Source organism: Anarrhichthys ocellatus, unplaced genomic scaffold (assembly GCF_004355925.1).
Source record: "Anarrhichthys ocellatus isolate YVR2014 unplaced genomic scaffold, GSC_Weel_1.0 scaffold38, whole genome shotgun sequence".
In the NCBI taxonomy this organism is placed as follows: Eukaryota; Metazoa; Chordata; class Actinopteri; order Perciformes; family Anarhichadidae; genus Anarrhichthys; species Anarrhichthys ocellatus.
This window is the reverse complement of record NW_022280068.1, coordinates 4002530-4025089: the sequence shown is the minus strand read 5'-3', so window position 1 is coordinate 4025089 and position 22560 is coordinate 4002530. Positions and strand designations below refer to the sequence as shown.

The 22560-nt window shown below is 40.7% G+C and overlaps 1 protein-coding gene across 8 annotated transcripts; it reads right to left on the bottom strand.

The window, feature by feature from the left end:
* Positions 1 to 1896: 1896 nt before the first annotated feature.
* Positions 1897 to 22554, bottom strand: pecam1b (platelet and endothelial cell adhesion molecule 1b). Of its 8 annotated transcripts, none has more exons than XM_031867172.1 (16): positions 18217 to 22554; positions 18069 to 18104; positions 14377 to 14673; positions 13847 to 14128; positions 13495 to 13764; positions 12768 to 13040; positions 11635 to 11913; positions 10605 to 10883; positions 9448 to 9549; positions 9294 to 9327; positions 8189 to 8268; positions 5761 to 5814; positions 4623 to 4712; positions 4105 to 4161; positions 3398 to 3420; positions 1897 to 2112 (listed from the first exon to the last, which is right to left on the bottom strand). In XM_031867172.1, exons 1-16 carry the CDS (start codon positions 18257 to 18259, stop codon positions 2008 to 2010), a joined length of 2304 nt encoding a protein of 767 aa, XP_031723032.1. In that variant the 5' UTR covers positions 18260 to 22554; the 3' UTR covers positions 1897 to 2007. The 8 variants fall into 8 exon arrangements, with proteins under 8 accessions (XP_031723032.1, XP_031723033.1, XP_031723034.1 ...); XM_031867173.1 differs by having other exon boundaries at positions 1897 to 2109; XM_031867174.1 differs by lacking the exons at positions 8189 to 8268; positions 9294 to 9327 and having other exon boundaries at positions 1898 to 2112.
* Positions 22555 to 22560: the final 6 nt, after the last annotated feature.

The following is a 22560-nucleotide window of genomic DNA, read 5'->3' as shown; positions in this document are numbered from 1 at the left end:
ACATTTTTGCACTGACAAAATCTGCCTAAAGACATAATAACACCTGGCAAATTACTCAAAACCGCATCTGTGGTAGTTCCCACTACAGTAGTTATCTCCAGGACGTTTGGTCAGGTGAAGACAATACCAGCCAGACACTGATATTAATATCTTTTCTTTTTGTTGCACATGTCACCGTGATGTAATTGAAATAAGTTTCCTGGTCTTACTTAGGGATTGTATTTTTCCTGTAAAACTTTCATCTTCTTTGGTATTAATTTCTGCTAATTGCAATCTTTGCCTCATTTTCAATGTACATGTTATATTATGAGAACAGATTTGATCTACCCTGTTGTGAATATCACCTTTCTGTCACAAAATGGTTTCCATGTACCACCAACAAACACTTAAAACAGTCAGGGGGAAGAATTGCTTGCTGAATATTATCAATGCAATGGCGCCCCCTAGTGGTACATACTAGGGAAATCACACTATACTGTAACTAAAACACAGTACGGAAACACACTTTTTGTGGTTAAGGTTTAATTCTGTGGTGAAAAAAAGTACTTTTACTTTAAGATCTTTTACTTCAGTAAAAATTGCAAAACCACAGTGTAAAAATACTCTGTTATAAGTAATAGTAACGAGTACAAAATAATTAACAAAAGTAGGCTACTCAGTATCCAGAATGGCCCATTTCATGATAACTTTAATATCACTGGATTATAACTATTGATACATTCATGTGTAAGCATCACTGATGCTGTGGCTGGTAAAGGAGGGGCTAATTTACTTTATACTTATAGGTAACCTAATCCATGATAAGTTATATGTAATGTAATTATATGTTGTATTAATAATCAGGATCTGAAAAGTAACTAATGTTGTCAAATAAATGTAGTGGAGTAAAAAGTGCAATGTCGGTTAAATTGATTTTGGGTATCTGGAGTGCTGACCATCCCAGTCAGTTGTTTTTCCATGTCTAGATCAGAAAATATGTGATTCAACAAGACATTCAGAATTGGCTTCCCTTCCTATGTGAAATGCAGTCTCATTAGAATATACAGTCCCCAATCTTAGAGTATCCATCCACGACTTGCAGACTTTGCAAATGTACACCAGAATTTTCTCGCATGCTAATCAGAATAGACTGGGCTTTTTTGGGAGGGGGGCTTAATGGGACAGTTCAGCAGTTTCATCTAGGAACTATATGAAACTGCACACCACAAGGTCTGTGGATTAACTTGAGCAACCTGGTCAGGATTTCTGGAAAGAGACATTGCTGTTGACTTTTTTTATTTTATTTATTTGTTTGGTGGCTGATTGCCATCTTGCAGATCTAAATTATATTCAAGAGAAGGCAGACATCTCTACAGCCGATGTCTCCAAAACTCACACAAGTCACACAAAAACAATCAAGATCGATAAATAGCACTGAAGGTAAGAGGAAAAACATGAATTTTGGATTTTGGGGTGAACAGTCGCTTTAAAGAGACGGCTAAAACAGAGCGTTTGAAGCGGAGGGTGAATACAGGTATATAAAGACAGACAGTATAAGAAAAATAATGTGTTTTTAACATTAAAGCATGTAAACATGTTCTAGTAGAAATCCAAAATACAAGTATTGACCTGAAAATGAGCATATCTCCCCTTTATTTCATTTTACACCCACCTTCTTCTGCTTGTCGTCTCCTTGTTGACATGACTAAGAGAGCCATGCAATCATTTCAGTAAGTTTGAACTCTGTAACTAATTCAAATGGAAAATAAAGTAACTTCAACTGAAGTTGAGTTGTGTTACTGTGAAAAACAGTTGATCTTTCTAATGACATTGACAGCCAAGTTATTTTCTGCTTGTCAGATCTCTGTGCAGCTGTAATATAAAGGCCTGCTGTCACACGAAAGAAAAAACACACCAACAAGCACAGTAAGGATTCATGACTTCATGCTTTTATTGATATACAACAGTATTTATAGCTGTACAAAAAGTGTGGATAAGAGATGGGAGTGGAGACAAGGCGATAATCCACTAATCCACCGGCACTGGCAGGTCCTGGTGGTTGTTGACCTCTAGACCGCAGCTATTGATCTCAGGTTGTTCACTGTTGAGCTCAGCGTACTCTACTGAACCCTGCTGACACACAAAGCAGAGCAATTAAACACTAACGTGGTTGATTCATTTATTATCTTGATCCTTAAACACTGGCACACACAACACAAAGCAAACTAAAGCACACATTGGTGCGGTCGCTAAGTACTTTAAAAGCCTGGCAGGATAAGGTTATAAAAACATTTTTGTGGCTCCTGATAATGTGCAAAACAATTGCTCCTGCATGAGTGCAAATTTGATTTTAAACTGTGTTTTCATCCATCTTCCTAACTACCTAAGTGCTAATCCTCATTTTGAATGGAGCAAAACTGAATAACAAACTCTCAGAGGATGCTCTGTTTTTCCCCATAATACAAACTCCAAAATGTCTACTGAGCATTAGTTTCCTGTGGAGTAGACAAACCATAGTAAGAATACTGTCAGACCAAACCGCATAATCTGCCATCAAGAAGATACACTGATGAAAGAATCACCCATTTTTAGATCCTGATGTCACATCCTTAGTGTATTATTCCACATTCCTCTCTTTAGCTGCCTCTAACACCATGTAGGGACAATCGGCGCTGTAAGGCGCAGCAGTGATTAAGGCATGCTGGGGGACAGTTTGCTGGCTGAGATGGGCTTTGAGGTAATTTGACTGGGCCACAGCGCTGATCTGATCGGGCGATAGGGAAGGAAGCCCCAGCCCAAATGCCTTTGTTCTTTTCTGGAAACTTTGACGGCCGTTTTCCTCTCGCTCTGGATTATCGGCCTGCAAGGTATCCTTGTGACCAGGAGGCGGCCAGCTCAGGGACACATGGCTGATTTTAGTCATTTAGTATACAAATCCCATACATGAGTAATGCTACTGTATAAAAGTCTTTGTTTAAGTCATTGTTCAAGTTAATGGTGAAGAACAATTGTTTCACCACTTAACATGTGTGACTTGAATCAAGTTTTGTCAAAAGGCTTCTAATATTACTTATCATTTCTTTTGAATACTACATACAGTCTTGCTTGCTTCTAGGTAATACTCCTCCAATTCATTACATAACTTATGAACTCTGCATGTCATATACATATATATATAAATATATATAAATTAATTATATATTAATGTTTGTTTCTTTGTTTGTAAAATGTAATTAATAAAAAAGTTATCAAGAAGAAAAGTCATAGCACCCATCTTCAATTATGCATATATATTTTGAATAAACATACAGCATTTGATTAATATATTTTGTGCTTCGGGCGAAGCAAAAGACACCTAAGTATAATGATAATAAGTAGCAGGAAGAACATGAGTGTGATTGTGCAGATAATAACTTACATAGTCATGATGGTCAGCAGCACCTAAAGGCAAAAGCATCACAGGTTAAATGTGTGTATCCTGCCCACCTCACAGTTATGCATTAGTCATTTGACAGTTATGACGACATGACCGAGCTTGCTGACTCACTTGTTCTTCCTCTGCAGAGGCCTTTGTTTCAGCCATTGAGTTCTGTCCCTGTTGTCTGAGTCAATATTCAGAATATTCCCTCTCACTCTTACAGATGCTGCTCTCAAGTCATTCTTTTGTCACTGTTGACCAGGAAACATTAAGACTCCGATAAATTGCTTGATAGACACATCCAGCGTCTGGCTGCTGTTTTAATAGCAGGAGGTTCCTGCCAGCAGTAACAGGATATAGTAACGGTTCTGTAGCTGGCCTGGGTAAACTATCCATCTAAATAACTGGCTCGTTAAGTGCGAAATGATCCACTGGGTTCACTTGTTGCTAACTTTGTGGGCAGGTAGTGTACAGTGGGATAATCAGCCACAAGGCTGATGAGGAGCGATGAGACGGAACCAAAACAGTAAAAATACGGGCTAAAAAAAACCAACAATGAGCTGAAAAAAGCTAAAACACTCTGTCGAGTTGAGTGATAATTTGGATTTCTGACTTCGAGCAACCCCTTTCGCAACTTCACACAGTAACGTAATCAATTGTCAATATAAAAATCGTCATCAGTGCAACTTTCAAAATGTTAAACTCACCATGTGGAGAGTTTTGGAGCTCGCTATACACTGTGTCTGTGCCTTTTCTCAGGGGGACTGTTGATAATAAAAAGCAACACATTAGCCTGCTTGAACATCAAAGACACATTTTTTAGCTGATAACTGTCTGTTAGATCTATCATGACCAGAAATCTAAAAGTAGGTGGGTTGTGTCACATTCTGTAACGGCCATCTTCAGCCCGTCGGGACCTTGAGCACAGAGAACCATAACGAAGAAGGAGCCAGTATCAGAAACCAGCCAGGCAATTAGGTCAACCCTTCCTGTTTATGAGGTCTGCAATGGTTCTGGAAATCCCTGCAGTTAGAGCAACTTGGAGATGTGTTAATTATGGGTAATTATGCCCCTCCCAAGAAGTGTTGGTCTGTATTATCAACTGTAAAGGAATGTGGGGAGGTTTGTAATGGAGGGGAGAGAATGTGCAGAATAAAGAAAATAGAGGGACAAAAAGTTGTCAAAGGGGAGATGGACTCAAAACAACATGTTCTTTTTTGTTCACCTCTGGCAGGATCTACTGGCCGGGGATGCACCACCTCAGTGTACTCCACATCAGGCTCGTTGGACACCATGCTGCTCTCCTCGTCATTGGCTGCACGCAAATACATGAACAAGCTTCTCTTTAAAATACGCTACACCCTCTGCATGACTTGATATATGAGTGTACTGTTTTCTCGAGCATGAAAAGTTCATTGTTGACCTTGGAAATAAAAGTTTGACAAAACAATCCCAGCTCGAAGTCCACCCGCTTGTCTTTTCCAGAGCTTTCAACCATATGACTACTGTATGTGCTACAGGCCTTGAGTTGTGTTGGTTTTACTTTAGTTAACAAGATCAAGTGTGACCCTTCATGTAGGGTGACCAAACATCCCAAAAAATGATGCATTTGTTCTGAATCCTGACCGATTTGTCCCAAAAATTTGACAAAACACAAGTTTTGATTAGTTATAACCTAATAAACTATTAAATGCTGATCGGTGTGAAATATTATTTTGGTCACAGATGTGCACGGTTAGTCAGTCAACACACATTTTTGGCTGTAGTACACTAGTGTAGGCATACACTAGTGTAGGCATACATCAGGCATAGCGGTGATACATAGCTTTGATGTTGTTGAATAAAAACAATTATAGAGTAAAAAGAAACCATCCGTCACTGATGTGGGTGGGCCCGGTGTCCAGGGACCTGGTGACCCTCCAGCCAAAATATTACTAAAGGTACCGGTAGGAGTTGGAAGGGAAATAACCATGGATCATTGCTGCCTTACGAGATCCAAAAAAAGTGTTTTGCAAAGTCTGCAAGAAAATATACTAAATTATTATTACTGTTCGTCAACACTGTATGTAATGTACTGAAATCTACATCCACTATTGTTGTGCTACTGACATTACTGAATCAGTTTGCCAACTTCATGACTCTTCTCTACTTACACTTTGGCATTAACTATAAGCTCATAATGCCGTTTGTTGCCAGTGGCTGCTGTTCAGCGAAACTTTTGAGAAAAAATAAGTTAATGCTGTCTGTGCGTAATTCTCAATAGGTCCATCCATGTAATTTATACATGCTTCCAAGGAACTGTAAGGCATCTTTAGTCAAATCTTTAATATAATGGTAGGCTACTTATTACAAGCCCAGCTCACCTTCTTCAGGTGGTCGCTCGCTCCACACACTGACTGCAGCTCCGCCCACCCTCACTGTGAAACACAGAAAGACAAACTTTAATTACGTTGTAAGAATTCTGCACTAATTAGAATAAAAAATATACCTTAATAAAGAGCAGTAAAACGACACATTGCCAATGTATGATGTCAGCTGACATCTATGAAGTGTCTTAGAGGAAGTTTAAGGAAACACGCATATTTGCTTTATTGCTGAGAGTTACATAGTAAAAATGATACCACTCTTTAAATCTGTTAAATATGAAGGTATTGCCAGCAACCAGTTAGCTTAGCTTAACATAACGTCTGGAAACAGATTGACCAGTTCTGTCCAAAGGTTAAAGAAAAATCTTGGAACCTTTGTTTGGTTAACCCATACAAAAACCAAAGTGTAAAAATGTATGTGGGTTTACAGAAGGGTCACTTGTCATTTTGATTTTTAGAATTTTATTTTGTTTTTTGAATTATTATTTTAAAACCTTTTTTACAGCGCCAGTCTTCATGCTAACTTTAGCTAAGCTAACTGTCTCCTGGCTGTAGTTTCATATTAAAAAGTCAGCCATTAGAGTGGTAACAGTCTTCTCAAATTACTCTCTGCAAGCAAGTGAATAAGCATATTACACATGAGCAAAAGTCAAATATCAAGATTATATTCTGTTCATAAAGCAATAACTGAGAGATGCGGAGACATTTTTTGTGGCACATATCTACAACTTGGGCTTTAGTGGAGGCTTGCTTGCTTGCTCTTAAAATAAAGCTAGTCTGGTAAATACAGAAATCTGCTACTGCCTTCTGCACATTAGGATGTTAATTCAGCAGCGGCTGCACAATACGTTCTGGCTAAAACAACTTTTACCCAGTTGGTAATGTAATCTCACACACAGCTCAAGCAAACCACATGTGATTCATTTCCTCCACCTGCTGCATGCATTCAAACTTGCCTAGCTTGAAACAAGATAAGCCCCACCCTCCACCCTCCACCACCAGTTTCATCAACACTGACCTGCTCTGTGCCAACAGACTTTTTGGGGACTTCAACATTTCAAGGAAGTCTCTGTTGTGCGTTCCTTTTTTTTAGGTAATGAATCAACTTCATGTTATGTTGGAATTCTTGTCTTAGATCTGTGCTTAGTATGGTTACTGTAAGATTAATACAGGCGTGATAATAATAATAATAATGTTCTCTTGGAAAGCATTTTGTGCAGTATAAACTGTTTTTTGCCTCAGATACAACAGCTGGAGCAAAATGAATGGTACTGACACACTTCTAAATAAAACCAACGTCTTTATTCTACAAGTGTCCCACCGGTCACTGGATAAACCAAAAATATATACACACATTTCCTGTGATGGTGATAAAATGTATACACAAATTAATCAATCTGTCACCAAGGCCATTTAGACATGCACATCAGACAAACAGAGCAGTTGCAACAATAAAAGACACAAAATCCCACAGACGTGGTGATGGAAGAAACAAAGGACAAAGACAGCAATGTTGAGAATAAAATCAAAGGCCATCTAAATTGCAGGAGGAGGGGAGAGGGAGCAGCAGGTCCTGGTTTCTATTGTTTCATAACACGCCCCTCCTTTTCACTGAGAAAACTCATCAGTGAAAAAAAAAGTGTGTCCAAATCCTACAACACTTGACATCACAAACATTACTGCCTCTTGTGTTCTTTTCCATTCTTGCTCTCAAAGTCCTTTCATCGAACTTCGTTTTGCTTTGAAAGTTTATAAAAAGTATAATTCAAGTCCCGCCCATTGTGGGGCATCTCTACACTGTTGCTGGGAAACTGTAGCTGCTCCTGTTGCTGATGTCAACGGGAAGTGACGCCACGCTATCTCGCGCCCCATTGGTCCCTCTCCCCTCCATGCCATCATAGACTGGCGCTGCTCCTGGAAGAAGATGATAATGGGTGCTCTAAGCAGTTTGCAACAATTGATAATCATTGTCATGTACTTTGCTACTTAAGCAGCTTCTTCCAGCGTAAAAACAGCTTTAACCTCGGAGAGTTTAGGTCCTACAACAACTGTATTCTAACAACATCCTACTTTTCCTGCCTCTGCAAATACACACTTAGACACAAACACGATGTACGTACATGCAAAAAAAGTCAGAGACGGACGAAGAAAATTAGCTCAAACAAACACGTTGTGTGTGCACATAAACTTTAACAGGATATCAGGATATCAACTGGAAAGATAAAGATAAACACAGGTCGCCAGGTTCACCACAACATAGGCCCTGCATGCATGTTAGAACATCATGGGATGGAAATGGATTGCTGTGGCTACAACAGGGAACATGCTATGACTGTTAAGGCCAGAGAAATGACTCATGGCTGTGAAGATGATGACTAATGAGGACAGTCAGTGGTACAAACAGAGAATAGTAAAACCAAGCTACCTGTTGCTGCGTTATAAACCTCTGTGTCGTGGGTTAGATTCACTGTTAAAGAGTCATCTGATTTAGGGCTCGCAGGCTTTCTGAGAGATGGTAAAAATAAAGTCAACTCTGCAGCAGTGAGAAAAATCGACTAAATGCCAAAATGATCTAAAGCATGAAAACTATGTGCAATAAAATGTGATACAAGCTAACAATGCACTTTAATAACCATACTGGTGGCCTTTAGGTTTGTGATTTCTTTTACTTCTTTACATTTTCCTGAACTTTTCTTATTACTATTTTTATTTGGTACAGAACATACCTCTCTACCAGTGAGTATACATGTACAGTTAATTATATTTAAATATCCAAGCACATCTAACATTAGTTGCACTTCTCTAATGTGCACTAGTACTGAACACTACCATCGTACAGTATATTAAAAACATTTTTCACAAAATCAAAGTGATCTCACAGATATACGTCAAATGACCACGACATCTTAGCGTGATGTGGTTATTATGTGATGGTGGCGTAAAATGACATGCCCCCACCACGGAAACAATTTAACATCGGAGGATTTCGGAGGATTTATTGGCAGTTTTTATTAGTGTATAATCACCGGAAACTAAGAATGGTTGTGTTTTCATTACCTTAGAATGAATCGTTTTTATGTATTGTATTTAGCTTCTCACCTACCTATTTACTTTTTAGCGATTTATTGGTTGACTTGGCTACTGTAACAATGAAATTTCCCTTAGGGATTATTAAATGACATGTATTATATAATAATAAATATGCTTCGTTGCTTCAACAGGAGACAGGACTCTGTCAAAAGGTAACAGAATCTGCATCCAGCACCTATGAATTTCACCAATTAACATGTTAAGTCTCGTTTGTTTAGTCCTTACTAATAAGAGTAAAAAAATAAATAACAATTTGTGGTTTAATGGAGAGTTATGTGACTATTTCTTGGCCAGGGTTACAAACATGGAAAACAACTAGTATGGTTCTGTGAAGGCTAAAAATAACAGAAACATGACACTGATACACCCTCATCTACACTGTCACTAACTTCGACAGTATCCGTCACATTGAGAGGAGGCAAGAGGTCGAGACAACTCACACTGACAATTCAGCAGCTGCTTCTGTGCTTTTACCTACAATAAGAGAGGAGATGTGAGAAGAAGAGCAGAAGGAAGTAGGTGGAGGACGGTTGGTTTTCATACATAGTTAGACATAAGAAGGCTGAGTTGCTGGAGGACTGTAGGTCTCTCTACCTCTCTTGGATCTGAAGCACAGCACACACACAACCACCAACACAGACACGGCCAGAACACAGAAACCACCGATCAGCACTTTTTTCCACAACGCGAGGCGCACTATGGAGAGAGAGAGAGAGAGAGAGAGAGAGAGAGAGAGAGAAACAGACAGAAAGAAAAGAAAGTCAGTTACAAACAAGAACACAAGGGGGAAAGAATAAAATGGGACATGATGGCAAAAGTTGTTTCAGAAAGAGAAAGGAAGTGAAAACTAAAAAAAGTTTTAAAAAAAGTTAGCAAAACTTTAATAATTTCTCTAATTAGTCCCTCTTTCTTTAAATTCTGACGGACTGACATCATAACCCGTCCACCATCATGGAATTTTAGCCTTGCTTTTATTTCGTCTTTTTTTTGTATCTGTTGCTAACATCTGGGCAGTCTGAGTTTTGGCTGCTTGTGGTGAATAAGAACAAACTGCAAAAAGAAAGTTCAATTTTGTGTGCTGCTCGCCATATCTGGACTACACCGGCAACGGCAACACACAATGAGTTGAGTCAGGAGGTCTCCGAGCGGATGGCCTCACAATAATTTGTTTCTCTCCTTGAAATGGAAGGTTTTTACCGGAACCTTTTTGGAGCAACACTTCAAACTGTGTCCTGCTCATACGAAAGCAATCTTTGAACCAGGCTCCATCTAAATTCAGCTCTGGAACCAAACAATGGTACTCCCCGAGATATTTCCTCGCCTACAAAATCTGACGAACCTACAAAGACCGGCGGGTCCGTCCTCTGCTTGGCCTGCTGCCACCGCGACCCGATCCCAGATAAGAGGAAGACAATAGATGGATGGATGGCTTGGGAGAAAGAAGCAATGAGATATTTTGGCTAGATTGACTGAAATGTTCAATCTAATCTGATGACTCAAACTGTTTTCATTGACTTGTTTTCATAAAATCATACTAAAATAGTTCTCTTTGACAAAGATGGTGAGAATGCCAATAAGCATAATTAGTTTCTGGGCCATAACTATATTTCTTTACTTCTTATTTAATTTCAGTTTATAAAGGAAGTTTTTTTGTGTTTTCTTTGCATGCCCCAGAGGTCAGGGTCAGACCCAGAGCGGCCGGTCTGGAGCAGGTGGAGTCCCTACTGAGCATAAATACCCATCAGTCTCACCCTCTATGGTGACACGGTCACTGCTGACGACATTGTTGGCGTGGTTGACAGCCTCGCAGTAGTACACGCCGCTGTGCTCTTTGGATAAACTGTGGACCCGGTAGTACGTGTTGTTCTTGTTGGATGTGGTGGTGTACAGCGGCTGTTCGTTGCCAACACGGTACCACTTAAAGGTGACCGGCGGAGAGCCTTTAACACCACATATGAGGAAGAGATCATCTCCCTCAGATATTTCCGGTAGGTCGGGGATGACAGTAAGAATTGGGTGCGTCAGAGGCACTGAGAGAGGGAAGTGGAGGAAAAGAGTAGACATTAGTCAATTTGTTGGCTGTAACTTAACATACCGGACAGACATGAGTGTGGTATCAATCCAGATAACTCTCGGTAAGAAAGCAACCAAGTGTATTTCCAAAAATGTCCACCTATTTCCTTAACTCAAAGTTATATCATAATGTGTTACAGAGGAATGGGGGAGTGTTTGTATTTATTAAATTACACTATAAAATAATGTTGACAATAACTTAGTTTCAAAGTTCAATCTTGACCTTGGAAACAGCAGCTGGAAAAACATTTAATGGCAACTGAGCAATCCACAACAATCTACTGAGGATCATGTGACACAATAGAACGCACCAGAATAACTTAAGGAACATTCTCTTAACTACTGTTTCAGAGGTCAGGAAACCTTGAAACTCAACTGTTTAGCTAAAATGGATCAGACGTTTTGTAAGTGTTTAGAAAAATGACAATTTCAGCATCCACATCCACAACTGGACAAACTCCATGAAATGAGAAAGGTCATGTGATATGATCTGAAAGCTCCAGAACAGCTACTAGATGGACCTTGAGGTAAGAGTGTTATGTCAATGTCAATAGTTTTGTAGGACTGATAGGGCTCTGCAGTGGCTCATCAAACACTATTTAGACATGGTAATCCATTGAATGATCTTTTTGAGCAGTGGTGATGAGGTACATTAAGAATATACTAACCATGTAAAGATGGAGAAACATACTAGTTTTGAACATTTACCTATGACGGTAGCGTTGAGTCTTTTACTGAGCGGGGCTTCCTTGTTCCGATTCTTTGCCTCGCACATGAACTTGCTTATTTCATCAGGCTTGTTGATGCTGATTGTGAAGAGAGCTTGTTGAAAGGGCTGCTTGACAATGGTAGTGCTCAGTTGGTCGAAGCCCTTCAGCAGGGTGTAGTTTATTGGCAGGCTGCCAATGTCCGACTGACAGAGGATCTTGAAGTGCTGTCCTAGGACTGCTCTGCCAACCACCGAGATCTTTGGAGTGGAGACAGGAACTAAAGAGGAGAGAGAAAATATAACACACTGACTTCCTGTGGGCAAATCCTATGAAGCAAAAACTTAAGCCATTCAGACATAGGGGACTTTTATGATAATGTTTTATTCAGTGAGTACAGTTCACAGGTTCATGACCTTTAATCCTATTATGCCTTTCTCATCACTGACTCATCACATTATACACAGACATTTATTCCATTGCTAATACATACGTACTGACGATAGCCGCTTTGAGTTGGGATTTAATTCTTATTTGCTCACATGTGAATCAAGCGCTGGATATTCAGTCACACATCCACAGAATGAGATAGATAATAAAAAATGAAGAGATGCGGTCTAATTATTATTGTGGTTGCACAAGTTGTTTTTTTTCTAGCTGTTTTCCTCACACTGTGATGAAAAACATTGCCTGCGTTTTGCATATGTTGGGATTATGAGATGATAAATGAGAGATAACATTTTTAATATTTGAATGAAATACTCTTGTTTTATTCCACACAGAGAAAAGTTTGATGATAAATTGCTATCACTCTGACAGTGGTATCAATCATCTCATTGGTTTTATGCTATAGTAGCATTTACTTTAGGTTAATCCATTCAGATTTGTACGGAGCCCCGAAAGGGACAAGGAGGAAAAAAACTAATTTGTCCCGGGACCCTCACATCAGTACAGGAAAAACTCCCCCAAAAATCCTCTTTAACAGGGAGACAAAAAGGAAGAAACCTAAGGGAGAGCAACAGAGGAGGGATTGGCACTGCGTTTGCAAATGATACTAGGTCTGACTTAAAAGTGACCTGGGGGTATTCAGACACGAGGCCAAATTTGCATCTGAAAGAGATCAAGTAAGCTTACCTTTAGGACGGACAGTCAGGGTCTCACTGTTCTTCACGATGCCCTTGGCTTGAGCGACACAGGTATAGTTGAAATCATACAGGAAGGCACTGCCAGAAAATATTCCAGTGCCTTTGGAGATCAGTAGGCTTCCAGGTGGATCAAGAGTGTAAGTCAACTCCTCCATGTTGAGTCTTTCAGAGGCAGAGCTCTCACTTTTACAGGTTAACGTCATATATTCCTTTTGAAAGACTTCAGCAGGAGACATGGTGAGAGTGGGCACCGCAAACAGCTCTGAGGAAAGATTTTAAAAACATGGCAGTTCATCATCTGCCTTGACGTTACTTAACAGTGTAAATGCTGATATGTATGGAGCGTAAAACCGACGAAATGTAGAAAAAGGTTGTCAGACAAGTCAAAAACAATAAAGCATTAATACTTTTAATTAGATTATTAAAATGGAGGTTCAATTGGATCAAAAGCTTTGCACTATTCCTGGATTGACGTGCTTCCAGTAGGATGCTGCGTTCGGCTGCATTCACAACAAACAATCACTGTACAGACTCTTGTAATAGTACAATCTAAGGAACTCAATTTGAATTAATTAATTCACTGATGTTTTCAGTTACATTTTTGACTTGTCTCATAAGCTTTTACTATATTAAATAATAAAAACAAATCAGCAGTAAGAACACAGATTTATATGTACAGTGTACACACACAGGTCATCTTTCCACTGTCCACTCACCAGTCACTGAAATCGTCTTTGTGTCAAATTTCACAACATCTCCCATCTCTAATCTGCACTCAAACTCCCCAGGGTCCTTGGCCAGGGCAACGCTGCTGTGGTTGACTTTAGTGTCTCCCCTGCTGAGAAGCTGGTTCCCCCGGCTCAGGTATAGATGACTACTCTTCAAGGTGTGCAGAGCGTTTCTGACGGTGCACGAGATGAAGAGTTGGTCTCCTTCATAGATCTTGGTCTGAGGGAAGATCTCCAAAACTGCGTTGATAGGAAGCTCTAAGGAGACAAAGCCAATGAAGAAAAAAACCCTAAGACGGCTCAAAATGCTTTGGAAAATAAAAGACAAAATGCCACTTACCCTTGACTGAAACAGTGACAGTGTTGCTTTCCTCAGACTTCGAGAAGTCTGGCGTTATGAGGACAGTATAGGCACAGTGAATTCTGTGGATGCCAGCGCTGCTGAAGTGTAGCTTGGCCTCTGCCTGGTTAGAGTTGACCTGCTTATCCAGGATCTCTGTGGAGTTCTCGTAGAAGTAGAAGTAGAAGGAGCCTGTCTCGCCGGGCGCCGTACACGTGGCCGTTATCTCCTCCCCTTCAGTGACCACACCCTTGTTAAGGTGGAGAACTGGTTTTGACAGGCCTGAAAACCCAATATGTGAGAAATGTGCTTAGATTGAATCCAACTGTGCTGAAAAAAGTAAACAAATATAAAAGAGCACCACCTTCTGCCAAAGTTGAAGTAATTCTCCCACGTCACTCCCATCACTTCAAGTAAATTTTTGATTTTACACAAAAGGGATTTAAAATTCTGCATGTAATAGTTCATTATTAAGGATCCATCCACATTAACAGATAATAGTCCTGCTGTATCCATAACAACAAACCAACCTGTTACTGTGAGTTTCTTGGCTCCGGAGGTAATTTGTTTCCCCTCAATGTTGATCTTGCACGTGTATTTGCCGGTGTTGGAGACTCTGGCCTCGGACAGAGGGTACAGAAGGTCCTCCGAGGTGCTGGAGGTCTTGGTGTAGACTGTGTTGCTGTCCTTGTATATAGTGTACTCACGACTCAGCGCCTCCAGCCCAAAGCTGCTGACAGTGGCCTTGCATCTCAGTGTCACATTGGTGTCGCGGGTCACGTCATTCCTGGGCTCGATGTACAGGGTGATGTCTCTTATCGTGAATACTAGGGAGTGATTGCAGAAAAAAACGAATCAATTTTAAAAAACAAGCTAATCTACAGCACTGGAAGAGCTTTGTAATGGTTTTGCTTCATTGTGAGATGATAAATTGAAAGATAACTTGTCCTTTGAAAATAAATTCCATCTTTTTCACTATGGTTTCCTTCTATATAGCTAGTCAAGGACAATATAAAATACATCCTTATCTCTTTACTTTCTACTTGGTTGTAAAGTTTTGTATGTGGCATTAATGTATGTTACATTGACAGGGATGCATTCATGTATCTTCTTGTGGAGAGAGGCTCACTGCATGTACACAACTAGGTTAGTGAGGTGAAATCTTTATTTTCTGTGATTTATTTATTATTTAAGATTTTAAGTATATTCCCATGTTTATCTTGATTCCTTGACACCTGTCCTGTACACTATATACAGTATGTCATATGATTACAGTTCTTTATCCTGAAGAGGGCAACGCCTCAATAGTTTTCAAACATTGACATTCAGAACGACTGCATTAGAAGTCATGAGTGAGCAGCCTTCCCCTCCTTCCTTTGAGCTTTAACACCAACACATTTTGACGTGTAGAGTTCTCAGTCATAATTAAAGTGGATTGAATAGAATTTCCTTTTATTCACTTCCTATTCAAATTGCTGGCATATAAAATAACTACTGTTCAAATTTCTATTACAGGTGTCATACGATTAAGTATCGACGCAGCACTCAGGAAGCTGGTGTGTTGCTGTAGAATTTCATCATACCGGGAATGGCAGCCCATCCTGGTATGAGAGTCATATAAGAAACAATGCATGCACGCTTGACTGTAAAATAAATTCGTAATCATTAATGTTAAAGCAACAGCAGTGCAAGAAGATAGAAGTAGATAAGAAAGAGCATCTTCCGTCTATATGCAGCCGGATCTGCTGGAAGCGGCTTTTGATGCTTTGTTGGAGCTGTTAACTTGTTTGCAGATGAGGTAAAGAGGGCTTGATGCGTGTCATTGGTAGGCCTCAGGGTTTGGCATCTTCCAACCGCCTCACTAAGGGATGTGACGTTGATGGGCCGATGTGTTCACTGATCTTACAGGTATGAAATGGTTCAGCTGTCAAGGACAAGAAGGGATAGCCAACCCAGTGGCTTTTCTACATGACAGCTACAGAAAGTTCTTCCTGGATCAAACCTCAGGAGTTGCTCATTTCTTTTCTATAACAAAACTCTTTCAATCTCTTCACAGTTATCAACAATGGTTTGTTCCCAGCCCCATTGTCTCTGGATTAATTGCAGCAGCCAGACTGCGTCATTCATACGGCCATATTTGCTCTGATGACAACCTGAACGTCCCCAAAGCCGTGAATCGCTTCAAATACTCCCGTGATTCACAGGCATGAACAGGCTGAAAGTAATCAATGATCCACAGGAGATATTTGTTGTCATATTCACAAATGTCAAAGCGACTGTCCAAGACCGAAGAGAAACATTTTGTCTTTAAGTACATTTTAAAACTGCTCCCCAGTGTAACCAGACAGAAAGCATCTGTACACGTACGTCGAGCCTCTCCACCAGATCACCCATCTGGTGGAGTATTAGAGACAACAGGCTGCTGTTGTGGCTCAGACGAGGGTGTTGTGAGGCAGTAAACAAACCTGGAAAACAAGGGAAAAAATGGGCAGGAAAAGCACTTTGTCAGACAAACAGGCCACCCGGGGGACCTATCACCATTTCAGAGCCTGCTGAATCTGGCCCACACCCAGCATCATTCAGCAGGACCTGGCAGGGCTGATGATGAGAACGCTCAGGCGTGCAGGGCAGAGATTTGCTCTGGGCTCTCGATAAGCCGCGTGAGTTGTTGCAGGTACCTGCTGAGCCAGTGGTAGAAAATCTAACAACGTACATTTACTCAAGTACTGTACTTTGGTACAATTTTGAGGTACTTGTACTTAAGTATTTCTATTTTATGCTACTTTATACTTCACTTCATTTCAGAGTGAAATAATGTACGTTTTACTCGACTTATAACAGCTATAATTACTCTTCAGATTAAGATTTTACATAAAACATACATTTGATAAGCTTATTATCAAAATGTAACTCCACCCACTGCACCTTTTTGAAAAAAAACACAAAAAAGTTGGCAAGGGCTGACAGGAGGGTGACGTGCATGCTGATGTTAATCTTCTTTTTTTTTGTTTTGATATAAATAAAAATAAAAATAAATAAGTATATATATATATAAATAAGTCCCAACAAGTTGACTTCATGTCAGCATCGACCTTGAGAAGTCCAGGAAGGATTTAAGAGCTACATTTTCAATCCATGGGATGCAAATATTTATAAATTTGGTAATAAATATCAATATTAACAGCAGCATTGATGTGTTCAAAGTACAGCCAAATCATTCAGCTTACAGCTCAAAAAAACACTTCTATGTGTTCAGTTTCTCTTTAAACCAGTTGCTCCGTTTCAAAAATGTAGTATCATTTCCACCAAAGAGTGATATCTCCTCTAAACTTCTCAGATGGTTATATTTATAGCAGTTTGAGGCCCAATGAGTTAAAATGATACAACATTTTATGAAAAAGCAAAGAGAAACCACTGGACTAAACTACCGAACTATATATAAATTACCTCCATCAGCTACAGCAATACAATGATGCTTACACATTGATGAATGTGCTAAAAATCAAGTAATATAGAGTAATAGGGACATTTTTCTGCAGAATGAGCACTTTTACTTTTGATGCTGGAGGTACAATTTACTGATAATACTTCTGTCGGCTTACTTTTACTTAAGAAATAATTGAAATGCAGGACTTTTACTTGCTTGTAACAGAGCATTTCTAAATCTGGGTTTTGGTACTTTTACTGAAAGGATCGAGCACTTCTTCACTAAAATGAAAGATATATTTTTCTATAATTTTGTTTCAGGAAAAACACAAACCAATGGAAACGCTTGTCTTACTTCAAGTCTGGACCTTGGGCCCGACTTGGACAATGCCTCCATCTTTTGGGCCGACTCATGCCTTCAACCACCAACTAACACAAGAGCACAGGGAGGCGTGTGACACTGCTCACCAACATGTTCCCAACGCTTCTTTCCACGGCTTCACCAAACACCAGCGATCACAAAGCTCTGATAACAAACAGGACTGTTTCCACTGACTGACCATGTGTCTCTCTTGGCTTTGTGTTTGGGAATGTTTTTAGTGAGTGACAACAGATTGAAAAGTCTTCCAACTCAAAGCCCAATAACTTTGTCCATATGGAAAATAAAGAAATGATGTTCCATAAACACTGGGCCTTGTTTAAACTTAACTTTCTGCACCAACTGACGACAATTCTGTGGAAGACATTCAGTAAACTGTCTCTATGTAAAGTGTAATTTATCTTAGATTATACTTACGGCGCTGTGCGTTCACCTCGCTCCCTGGAAGGTAGTCTTGGAGCAAGATAAGAAAGTAAAGCACCAGGTTAGAGAAAAATCTTTTAACCACCTCCACAAAGACAAGTCCAACGAGTTATTAAAGAAGATAGAAGGTCAGTGGTCTTACAGCTGGACAGGAGCATGGAGGTGAGCAGTAGTAGAAGGCCCATCCTGTCTGAGGAACACTGAGGCTCCCAACGCTGCTGGCTGTCCTGGTGGTTAACAGACTTGTGACTATGCTGGTTGATGGGTGGTGTGTGGGGGGCAGATCTGATTCTGGTGGGTGGGAGCGGACACAAAGGTGGTGCTCTACCTCGGCCACTCAGTGGTCAGCCAGCAGTGGCGGTTATCAACCCGAGCAGCCGTCGGCTTGGCTTAATTTGCCAGGAAGTGAGTGTTGTTTCCTCAGGAAGTTCGTGCCACCCGGCTCTTTGCTGTTGTGGAATGTTCTTCTGGGGTCTCCTTCATGTATGTGTGTTTTAAATGGTTACAATAATGTTGTATTACTTGGGCTGCAGTAGCACAGTCAGGCCTTTGACCTCTGACCTTGGCTGGCTGGGTCGGTGCAGGTAGAGAGACGAACAAGTCAGGAGAAACAGTCATTGTGTAGCAACGCCCATTTCCTGAAGGGAAGACAATGGTTTAGCTCAGCTACTGAGAAGTGTTTTCACAGACATAAATCTCAGCTGGCTCCTTCAGGACACATGTAGGTGGAGCTATTGTTACTGGCACACATTCTTCTCTTCATGACTGGCCCAGGAGAACCCCTCGTCAACTACTGAGAACTGTCACCGTTGACTTCTGTGGTTGGTCGATGACTTGATCTAAACTAAGATGTAAATTGAATCAAATGATCCCTATCTGAACAGGTGTTCAATATCAAATAAATTGACATGACTAAATACAGAATAAATTCATATGAATACAAAAAGTAAAATAATAAGAAACTACTTTAATTCAGAGCTCTCAAGATGGCGACGGCTGAGCTGGTGGCTCAACGGCAACAGTGCTGACAAAGCAACCCGTTCTCACGGACCGTTGGCCAGTGCCCCATGCCGTCAGTAACTGACACACAGAGGCACCCTTTAGCGTCCGTGTGTGACGCACCGGGCTTTGAACTATCTCCAATGTAAACCCACCTGCTTCATTATTAGACAGGCGGAGCAACTGGCGTAGTATAAAGAGCGAGATACTCCACACTGTGCAGGGGGGTCAAACAAACACAGGGTCTTCGTCCGACCGCTGTTCATGCCCCTTGTGAAACTTAAAGTAAATGTTGACAAATAGTAATGTTCAGTTCTACTCAGCCTGGGACACAGTTATGTCATCTCGGGCTCTGGATGAACTTTTTGGTCAAGTCTGCGAAAAAAAACAACCTTTGGGCTCCAGTCACCTCGACTGCCTTGATTTTTGACTACTTTTTTCATTATCTTTTGTGGGCTCCTTTCGACATGGAAGAGCACTACCAAAAGCAAGATAAATTGTAATATATATAAATCTACATATATTTAAAATAACCAGCTCAATTCTGTGTCATTATTTGATGTTTAAATTTCATATTTAAAGATATTAAATACAGCCTCAGCACTGACATTAGCCGACGTGGAAATGTTTGTATCTTTCATACTCCGTACAGGTTTCCCCTCGCGGCGATTTAACATTCAAAGTTCTCCATTTTATCTGAATAGTTAAAAAACGTTGGATCTTCATGGATAGGTGAAGACGCTGCATGGAACCCCTGCGAAAGGGCCGGGGTCATTTTTGCCGTGATGACTCTCGCTACCCTTGCAGATGTGGCAATCATAAATCACACTTGGGGTGCACTTTATTGTTCCCAACAGAGGCTTCAACGCAGCATAACATTCAGTTTTGTTGTTTATTCTAAAGAAGAATTCCCATTTGTGCTTTGATATACTGATACACATATGAACTGTTTGAGATTAAGATGAGTGGAGCAAAGCATGATAATGTGTAAAATGTCAGGAACAGACAAAATCCGGTGTTGTATTTGGTTTATTTGATCTCCTGACTTATAAACCACAGTCAGCAAAGCAGTCACAGAGACAGACCTGATTGTTTTCATGTTTCTTTTACTACTTTGTTCAAGTCTCTTCTTTTTCTCCAGATCTAAAATCTTAAAACTCAAAGCAGGATACTTAGAGATGAAAGTGATTCTGAGCAAATGGCCCAGCGCCAAAATACATAATTGTGGCTGAGCCGGTGAAGCAGGTGAGGCCTGCCAAACCATGCAGAGCGCTAAAGAGCTCAGTGACGGGGTGATGGTGGGGACTAATGTGGTGACTGCAACTGCAGCCGCTTAAATGCAGACTGTATGGTGTTTGTTCCCAGTTCACAAGTCCATTCCTTCTTTGGGGAAAAGCAAAGCTCTGGACAACTGATGCAGAGGGGTGAGGTGGGCATGGCAGGAAAGAAAGGAGGGAGCAGCTGTTAGGGTAAATTGGCGATGAGACGGGGCATGATAGCAAAGTGTGTGTGTGTGTGTGTGTTTGTTTGTGTGTGTGAGGGTAAGGCTGTCTCCCACTTTCTTTTCATTCCACCTCACTGAGGTTAAGGCAAACAAAATGCCAGCAGATTTAAAAACAGAAAATTACAAAACAGAAAAAGAAAAAAAGATTTTAAAAAGCTAAATAAGCAAAGCAGCAGCCCCAAAGGAGAGGCACGTCGATGGTGATACTGCACAAAATAAACAAACAAACTCAGAGCTTCCCTTTGAATAAGAGAGGCCTCCTTACCAAACAGCACCACAATGACATTTATGTATAAAATGTCCATGATCTCTGGAGTGACAACGCACTCGGTCATGTGACTGCACGTGATCATGCTGCAGACACTTGGGAGGCTGGCAGTTGCTCGTCGTTGGTTTGCGGTGGCTCATAAAGTACCTGAGCGAGATTTAGGACTCAGACTAAAACGTGACACAGTGAGCACATACAGGTACAGAGCGAGAGAGTGTCACAGCTCCGACGCCACCGATTAACATGCAACTCGCTTTATGCCTCCGAATTTGTTAAACAAAATCAAAACCAGTAAAATCAAAACTCAACGACGGGGAAAAAAAAACCTTACAGAAGGTGTTATCAAAACGAAAGATGATATAAACAGTGGGGCGAGCACGTGATCCCTGGTGAGGTGAATCACATAACCTAAAACATCTCTAAAGGTTGTTTTGGAAATTAGAACAAGCTGTGGTTGGATAAGCAACCAGGGGGAACTTCTGTTTATGGAGCCAGAAAACGATAAAAGGGATGAAATAAATAAAGCCGGTCAAAAAGTACTTTTGTAATCTTTTGATCGGGGAGGACCTATTGATTAGAAGTAGTCAATCACAGGAAACTTTATTTATCTGATAACTTTCCTGTCATTGGTGTGTGTAGATGGGGTAATTACCCCCCCATCCAGTACTGTAAGTGTATAAAATGAAATTCTAACCTGGAAATTAGTGTATTTGTATTGCTATATTGTGGCCCCTTTGGATGCTGTAGGTCGGGTTTTAGGCGAGTACAACAGTCTTCAGCTGTTGATGCTGCAATCACCCTTAAACTGAAGCATTTTATCAGAAACATCAGGGGAGGAGTTTGACACTGAATCGTGAGGTTTTTATTGCTTTGCAGGGCAGGTGGGCAGGCTCCCTGGAGGACTGGGTGCTCAGCATTTACCTGTTTAGCCCTCTTCTCACTGTGCTAGATATGAGAACGTGTATCATCCTAGGGGCAATGGAGGTTTTTCCCTTTTACAGGCAATACATAAAAAAACAAATAAACAAACAAAAACACCCCCTTAGTGACAACGAAAGGGCTTACATGGAAAATATGATTAAGTTTGGCACACTGGGGTCAGGGAAGCAAGAAGGAGAGTCCTAGCATGGGAGTAGGCATCATTTTTGGGCATCAATTAAGTCCAAGGCTTGAAGGCCCACTGTGGGGCACATCTGTGCTATAATCCACTTTAACACACACGCGCACGCACAAACACTCATCAAGTCAGCCTGGTCGAGGCGTCAGAATGAGCACAGTCCTCCATCTCTGGGTCCGTCCCTGCAAACGTCTTTCCAGCGGTGCAGCAAAGTAGCAAAACTCTGTGTCCTTTGGCTGTGAGGCGGCCATTAAAAATAATTCATAAACACGCTGGGGTCCAGCGGAGGGCGAGTTTGTGTTTCCTGCACCAATGAATGTGTTTTAACAGAGCGTGCTGTACTCCGGATGACCCACCCTCACCCCTCCCACGCCACTTGTAGTTTCGCAGGGGTCACAGTTCGTTCAGGTAGAGATGCTCGCTGTGCGGCGAGGAGTAGCCCCAACGATCGGTGGGTACCACTTCTTTAAAATAGAACCTCTAATCTTCTGTATACGCTATTTAAATATACACACTCCTCAGCACAGCCAAGTCTACAATCATTAGCATCATAATAAGAATATGAATAAACAGTGAGAATAATAATTATATATATATA